The sequence below is a fragment of the Balaenoptera musculus genome, chromosome 15 (assembly GCF_009873245.2).
Source record: "Balaenoptera musculus isolate JJ_BM4_2016_0621 chromosome 15, mBalMus1.pri.v3, whole genome shotgun sequence".
NCBI classification, from domain to species: Eukaryota; Metazoa; Chordata; class Mammalia; order Artiodactyla; family Balaenopteridae; genus Balaenoptera; species Balaenoptera musculus.
The window spans coordinates 25724029-25732631 of NC_045799.1; the positions used below are offsets into that span (position 1 = coordinate 25724029).

At 43.8% G+C, this 8603-nt stretch overlaps 1 protein-coding gene across 3 annotated transcripts in view; it reads right to left on the minus strand.

Annotated features, from left to right (window-relative positions):
• CBFA2T2 (CBFA2/RUNX1 partner transcriptional co-repressor 2) overlaps positions 1–8309 on the minus strand; it is a 188824-nt gene extending 180515 nt beyond the window's left edge. For 2 of the 3 annotated variants that reach the window (XM_036826330.1, XM_036826329.1), the window contains exon 1: positions 8147–8309. In XM_036826330.1, the coding sequence (XP_036682225.1) occupies positions 8147–8180 (34 nt within the window). In that variant the 5' untranslated portion in view covers positions 8181–8309. The remainder of the gene's footprint in view (positions 1–8146) is intronic. The other variant, XM_036826331.1, reaches the window with a different exon arrangement.
• Between the last annotated feature and the right edge of the window lie 294 nt (positions 8310–8603).

Consider the following 8603-nt stretch of genomic DNA (forward strand, 5'->3'; position numbering starts at 1 on the left):
AGCCCGCGCACCGCAACAAAGAGTAGCCCCCACTCACTGCAACTAGACAGAGCCCGCGTGCAGCAACGAAGAACCAACACAGCCAAAAATAAAAATAAATTAATTAATTAAAAAATTTTTTAAAAAGAACATTATTGGGGGACTTCCCTGGTGGTGCAGTGGTTAAGAGGCTAAGAATCCGCCTGCCAATGCAGGGGACACAGGTTCGAGCCCTGGTCCAGGAAGATCCCACATGCTGCAGAGCAACTAAGCTCGCGAGCCACAACTCCTGAGCCTGCATGCCACAACTACTGAAGCCTGCGCGCCTAGAGCCTGTGCTCCACAACAAGAGAAGCCACCGCAGTGAGAAGCCCACACACTGCAACAAAGAGTAGACCCCACTCGCCACAACGAAGACCCAACACAGCCAAAAATAAAATATAAATACATAAATAAATTTTTAAAGAAGAACATTATTGGAACAAATGGCAAAATTTGAATAAAGTCAGTATATTAGATAATAATATTGTATCAAATCTGTATTTCCTGATTTTGGTAAGTATATTGCTGTGGTTACATAAGAGAATGTCCTAGTTTATTGGAAATATACATTACCTTATTTATGGTAAAGAAGTATCACATTTGTAACTTACTCTAAAATACAGTTCCAAAAAATACTATGCATATATAAAAAGAATATAGAAAATATAGTAAAATGCTGACATTTGGGGAATTAAAGTGAATGGCATACAGGAATTTTAATAACATTCTTGCAACTTTTTCCTAAGTTTGAAATTATGTCAAAATACAAAGTCTGAAAAAAAAAGAAAAAGGAGTAAAAAAAAAAAAAAAGTGGTTTTTTAAATAATGTGATCACCATCCTTGAATATGTTTGTGTTTTTCTAACACAGTATGGTGTAATATATATTTAAGAAGAGATGAGAGTATAGTTTAAACCACTGAGGCAGACCAACCCATCCAGGGAAAATTGAGGAGCTTATGAAAACTATAGCTCCTGAGCTCCTAGCAGCTCCAGGCAGCTATTGGATGAATGCCAGGGGAGCTAAGACCATCATCACCTCACCCCCTACCTCTCCTTCACCACTCAGAACTTGCCTCTCCTAAGCCACCTCTACCTTTAATCTCGGCCATAAAGAGGACTTGCTTTCTGCCTGCCTCCTCCCTGTGAAGTTGACTCCACTTCTCAAGAGGGAAACAAAATGAATCATACTTTCTCAATATTAAGGACAAAAAAATCCTGCCACATTTTTGGTGGATAAAAATGTCACTAGTGGACTTCCCTGGTGGCGCAGTGGTTAAGAATCCGCCTGCCAATGCAGGGGACACGGGTTCGATCCCTGGTCCGGGAAGATCCCACATGCTGTGGAGCAACTAAGCCCAAGCGCCACAACTACTGATCCCGTGTGCTGCAGCTACTGAAGCTCACATGCCTAGAGTCCATGCTCCGCAATAGGAGAAGCCACTGCAATGAGAAGCCCGCACACTGCAACCAAGAGTAGTCCCCGCTCGCTGCAACTAGAGAAAGCCTGCGCGCAGCAACAAAGACCCAAGGCAGCCAAAAAAAAAAAACACTAGTATTTTAGCTTTTATGGGGGGTTGGGGAAGGGGAGAGGATGGATAGTGGTAAGCAGACAGTAAACTAGCTAAAAACTATATGTGAATTAGAGGAAATGGTGATTTTGATTAGTGGAGCTCTAGGGATATAAGGTAAAAATGAATAAATCTGCTATTTCAATGTCTGTTCTCATGTGGCTTTGAAAAATTAAAAGCAGGCAGGACCTCTGCATGAAGATGGCTAAGTTAACAAAGGAATAAGGGAAACATCTGTAAGAGAGGAAAAGGTCAAAGTAGTGTGTCAAGGGAGCTGTGCTATGCCTGGTATTAACATTTCACTTGAGTTGCTCCAGAGGTCAGATTACATATTTGTTGCCATCAGCTAATTTAATTGAAAGGTCTAGCCAACTCCAAAGCTATCAATTCAGACAGAAGGATACCTAGCTCTGAGTTAACGCTGAATTTTACTTTGATTTCTGCATTTAATTACAGCAATACAAAATAGAGGGGTAGAATCATATTTTAAAGAGCCACATTCCAAAGTAAAGGTTCACTGCATAGTCCATATACCATATTTGATGATCCGTATTTGACAGCTCCTCACAGGGCCACGTAAAATTAGCATGGACATTTCTTGGGCTTTTGATGTTCATTGCCATCATCTGCTTCACTGCTAAAATCAGGAAACATATGGAATGAATTGGTAAAATATGCTGAGAGTTTCTGCTGCCTTTTTGTTTTTTGTTTTTAATTCATCACTAAGGCCAATTCAGGATACCTCTAAACAAGACCAAGATCTAATTCAGCAATCTTTAAATCATATCCATCCACAGAACATTTTAGATGTTAGGGAAAGAAAGTTGTTGAAGAAAAATGATGGGAAATCAAGTATCTTCAGGGAGCACTGGTATCCTCAGGAACACATGTCTAAAAACCTCTAGCTGACCTAGTAAAAACAAGGAGCCACGTGATAGAAGGTAAAAACTAGTGGGTTTTGGACTCAGATCTCAATGAATTCAATATCAGGACTGAATTAAGTGGGAATAGTGTTATCTGCTACTGGTTTACTGTGTGACCTAGGGGAATTTATTTAACTTCTCTGAGCCTTATTTCCTCGTCTGTAAAACAGAGATACTAACTCCCTGTCAAGGATGTTCTAAGAATTACATGAGATAACATACATGAAAAGTGCCCAGCAGAAAATCTAGCAAAAACTTTTTTTTAAAGAATTAAACTGGACTTAAAGTCAGATTCAGTTGACATATCTGCTACAGACTCATTTTACAAGTTTAATTTATGATACCCCAGCTCCTATAATTTCAGATAGCCTCAAGGCCTTTGAGGGGCCAGAGAGAGAAACCAGAGACAGAAGCAAAAGCTACTTAACCAGCCATAATAAAACCCAGAGACAGGCTGTACTAGCTCATATTGCACATGGGGCCAGTCAATACAGTGCTAGTAAGGCCCTAATCTTACTCAAGCAGAAACTATAACTAAGGCAGAGATTCTCCCTCAGCCTTCAAACTTTTAGCGATTTTAAGTAAATCTTTACAATTGAGTGATCACTTTCTATAATGAGGTTCAAAACAATACTCTAAAACTAAGGATTGGGCTTCCCTGGTAGCGCAGTGGTTAAGAATCCACCTGCCAATGCAGGGGACACAGGTTTGAGCCCTGGTCTGGGAAGATCCCACATGCCGCAGAGCAACTAAGCCTGCGTGCCGCAACTACTGAGCCTGCGCTCTAGAGCCTGTGAGCCACAACTACTGAAGCCCACGCACCTGGAGCCCGTGCTCCACAACGAAGAGTAGCCCCCGCTCGCCGCAACTAGAGAAAGCCTGCGCGCACAGCAACGAAGACCCAACGCAGCCAAAAAAAAAAAAATTAAATAAATAAAATAATTAATTTTAAAAAAACTAAGGATTGAAGCTAAAACCGGCAGGTGAGAAATCTTACTTCCCCACCTCTTTCCTCCTGTTTTCCTTACCCTGGAGGAAGTATGAACTTAGTGAATTAATTCATCTTTATCCTAGTGCTACATTCAGTATACTATCATTTAAACCACCCTTCCTGAGACTTCCCTGGTGGTCCAGCGGTTAAGAATCTGCCATCCAATGCAGAGGACATGGGTTCAATTCCTGGTTAGGGAACTAATATCCCACATGCGGCGGGGCAACTAAGCCCACGCGCCGCAACTACTGAGCCCATGCACTCTAGAGCCTGCGCACCACAACTAGAGAGAAGCCCGCACACAGCAAAGAAAGATCCCATGTGCTGCAACTAAGACCTGACGCAGCCAAATAAATAAATAAAAATCCATCCTAAAAACTAATAAATGTCCCTTAAAGGAAAACGCTAATAATTAAAAACAAATAAATAAATAAACCACTCTTCCTGTCTAAAAGCTTTCAGCAGCTACCTTAATGTTAAGAACTCTGGCTCTGCAGTCACAAAAGATCTAGATTTTAATCTGGGCTTGGTCATTTATTAGCTCTATGACATCTGAGTCAATTTCCTAATCTATAAAATTTGTAAAATGAGGATATATATCTAACTAAAAGAGTGAAGGATTAAAAGGCAAAAGTGAGTATAAGCTTGGCATGGTATCTGGCCCAAAATAAACATTCAATACTAGTTATTATTATTATTATTATTATTATTATTAGGCAGGAGTTATCCTCATTTACAGATTAAACAAACAAACTGAGTCTCAGAGGTTGAATAACTTCCCAGTAGAACGGGGCCTCAAACTCAAAGTCTGCCTCCAAATTCTGCTTTTTCCATTATGCCGAACAACCTACCTCATGTGCATCCCTGCCTTTTTAAACAGGCTACTAACTGCAATTTAACTAGTCTTGATCGTGTGGTCACAGATTATGGGTGTTTTTAATCTTATTCCATTTTTTTCATATGCAATAGTTTGGGAGGAAAATGACTGAACACATCAATGTGGCATAGCAGGTAATGACCACAGGAAAGGATGAGACCCTGTCTCTCGGTGGGGGTAGTATCCTTACCTGGGGTAGGCTCTCTCCTCTCCAAGTGCCTTTGTTGCTTTAAATCTGCTGAGTTGGGCTCGGATAAGTACCCTGAGACTAGTGACAGTACCTCTAAGCCTGAGGAACAAAGTAAAGACACACTTTCCAAACCTAGAAGGAGCGATCATGCACGTAGAGAGAACCACCTTTAGAATAGCAATCTTCAATCAAGGGACACATTTAGTCAGAGACAACATCCATAGGAAGGGAGCAGGGTAATTAAATTCCATAACCCCAGGTGGGAAGGAAACTAGTTGATGTCGTCTAAGTAAGTCAGCTTCCCAGGGTGGGAAAGGACGGAGAGTGGACCTAGAGGAACAAATAGAAGGCATCTAATTCAACCTCAGAGAAGTCTTTCTGGTGCACTTTCTCATCTCTTCTTTCATTCTAATGGGTGAGTGCCAGATAAAGAGAGAGTTACTGAACATGACAGTTCTCACCCCTTTTGAATAGTGATGCTTATCTACCGTAAAATATTTGTGAGCTTTTCATTAATGAGTATGGTCATTTATCATTCCACTTGTAACTGTTCAGAATTCTTTGTAGGTTCAAGGATTTACATACCTTTCTCCACATTTATGGACTTCGCGCTTACCTTGCTAGGCAAAATAAAATCACAAAAATGCAGATACTATCATAACCCTCAAGGAGTTTATATTTAGGGGTTTACATTCTTAGATAACTTAAGAAGGCAGAATGAGTGCCACCAGAGACGAAAGAGCTGTTGTGCGTTGAAAATGAAAAGTTCTAGAACAGGCTTCCTTGCCATCACAACCACTAGGCACAACTCCAGCCTGAAATCACTTATCTATTAACAAGGTATACAAGCTTCAGTCAGGTTCCCTGCAGGTCCAGATCTGGAGAACTACTCACCAAGCCCTCAACAGCCTCCCAGTTTCCACTCTATACCCTCAGCCAATAAGGTTCAAGCCTCATCCTTCTGGAAAAAGCCCTTCTCCTTCTTAGGCCTGGTTCAAATGTCACCTCCTTACCTGAACCTTACTTGGACCCTCGAAGAACATTTAGTTGTGCCTACTCTACATTCCCAAAAGCCTTTGAGAACTTAAAGCACTGTATCATTACCCATGTACCTGTGCAGGACCCCTACTAAATTGTGAGATTCCAAGTCATCTTTGTATCCTCAGCCACTAACAGCACCCAAACTAGTGTGTCAAGCCCAGTGTAAGTACTTCACATATATTAAGATATACATTATACCAATATGTACATATTATTAATCTTCACAATAAAACTGCAAACAAGATAGGAACTCTCATCATCTCGATTTTACAGATGAGGAAAATAAAAGTGCACAGAAAGGATAGGCAGCGCTGAAGGTCTCAAAGCTAGTAAGGACTGGACCCCAAGATTTCAACCTAGGCACAACTCCAGAACTAATTTCAACAGACATCATGGGTTGAGGGGAAGGTCCGACTAAAAGATCAACGGTCTCCACCATAGGGGGCATCGTTACCATTCACACACTTGGGGGTGGAAAGACAATACTGTAACTTCTACTTATATTTGTTTTAGCTCATCCTTTTGTAAAATGTCTATTTTTGCACGTTATAAAATATACATAATACAGTCTACACTGTAACTTAAAACAAACATTCACATAATATGTGTGCATACTCAACCATATTTACTGATACAAAGAACACTAAAAACATCTGAGGCCCTACTCTAGACTATTTCCCCAAGGGACTCTGAGCGCCTGCATTCTCTCTACCTAGTTTCAGTTAAAAACATCAGCCAGTCAAGACTATAGGTAAGCTTCTAGGGGCAAGAGTCTGCTCTTACTCATCTACGGAAGCCCTACATCAGCACAGGGCTTGGTGCTTAGCATATGGTCAATGTTGAATCTAACTGTATCATGAGAACCTCATTTTTAAAAATTCTCTCAACATTTTAATGCAACTTACTATTACTTCCAAATTAAAAGAAAAAGCATACTGAGCACATTGCTTAGGAATATAATAAAGAATTCTCTTAGGAACACTATAAATAAACAAACAAACAAACCTTAGTTACATAACAGAACCAAAAAAATTGGACTTTAGGGCTTATTTTAAACTGAAAACTGCATAAAAGAGATTTGGGCATAAAAAATTTAACTTCAGATAAAAGGTCCTTTCAGTATACAGAGATAGTGTACCTTTGTCAGACCTAAGGGTCACCTCTGTCTGCCTCTCTTTAGTTATAAGCTCCAAGAGGAATGGATCAAACCATTAAAAACAGCAACTGCAAACTTGACCATGAAGAGGCATTAGCTGGGTGCACCTACTTTGCATTTCTTCAATCCAACATTTAAGGGGCATCAAACAAAGAAGAGAGGCTGTGTAAAGCCTCCCCTTTATGTGTGGAAGCTCCTGTTCCTCAGTTTCATCCTCTGCAAAATGGGCATACGCAAATACTTAACTCTTAATTACATTACCAGAGTTAAATGAGAGAAAACATGCAAAATGGTTTTATCTGTTTCCTCATTTAAGGTCTCTCTCCCCTCCCCCCAACTAAACTCAAAGCTTGAGTTTGGTCTATCTAGTTTGTTGCTATATTCCCAGGGCCAAAATGGTACTTTTTACTTAATAGGTGATTTAATAAATATTAAATGAATAGAATGTAAAATGCCTGCTGCTCAAAAAATATTGGCTATTATGGCTCTTGTAACAAGAAACAATTAAAATTCTATTGTTATTATTAAGAGACCCACCCCTCTTCCAAGGATCTCACAATTCTAGGCGTAACAGTAGATAAATGCTGAAAAGGAGAAATGGGGGTAAGAAGAACAACTGGATCATAAAGCAGGACTAATCTAAAATAAAATTAAAATCTCAAACACACACACAACCAGAGCCCAATTTCGAGCTTTTTCGAGTGAGGTTCACCCTGGTTGAGGTTTATCAGCGACTACAATAATGACAGTTTTCACGCTTGTGTATGTGCCAGAGTCCGTGTCAAGCCTCCTAACGGGCCCCACAAAACCCAGAACCAGGGTGGGGAGGGGGTGGAGATGCTCTTCACACCCTCATTTTGCAGAAGAGGAAACTGAGGCTCAGAGAGACCCAAGGTCACAGCCTGTAAGTAGAAGAGCCGGACTGTGAACCAAGGCAGACCCCTGAGCCTGCACTCAACAGGCCCCTCAAAGGGGCCATCCTCGCCTCCTCCACCATCCGCCACACATCCGTCGAAACTGGGCGTGTGGAATATTTCTCCAGGGCCGGACTTAGGGGCCCCGGCACAGGGAGAACAAAACAATCCTTGTCCGTGGGCAAGTTAGATGGACGCCGGCCCGGCCGGGGCTCCGAGGCCGCGGTCCCGACAGACTCGCGCACGCCATGAGCTCCGAACCCTCGAGCAGCGCAGGAAGCGCTCTGGCGGCCGCGGGAGCCCGGGAAGGCCCGGCCCGCCGCGTGACCTTGGATTCGCCGCCCTTCTTGGGGCCTCAGTTTACCACCCTGGCCTCGCGCCGGCTGCCTCTCGGGAGCTCGCGCCTGTGGAGCCGCAGGCCTTTACACGCCCCCCTCAGCCGCCCGCCTTCCCGCCCCGCTTACGCTGGAAGGCGGCCGCTCCGGGGACGCCCACCATCGCCAAGCGCCGCCGCCCCGCACCTCTTCCTCCACCCGCGGCCCGGGTCCCTCGCGGGCGCCGCTGCGGGACCTGTAACAGCCAAGCTCGCCGACCCCAACGCCGCCGCTACTGTCGCCGCCACCACAGCCGCCGCCGTTAGGCCGCGCGCCGCCCCGCCCCCCAGTTGGCCCCGCCCCACCCGCTGGGCACGCCCCCGCCGCGCGCTCTCGCCCTCCAGACAAACGCACGCGGAAGCCCGGCCCCAGGATCGGTTCCCACTAAACCCCGCCCCCTGACCTGCCCCGCCCCTTCCGCGCGAACCTACCACCCTATCCCGGCGCATCCTGCTTCTCAGTCCCGCCCCTCTGCGTCACGCGCGCCCATCACGTGCACGGCCCACTCTTCGTACGCAGGGATTCCAGCTGTGGCCAGGGCAGCTGC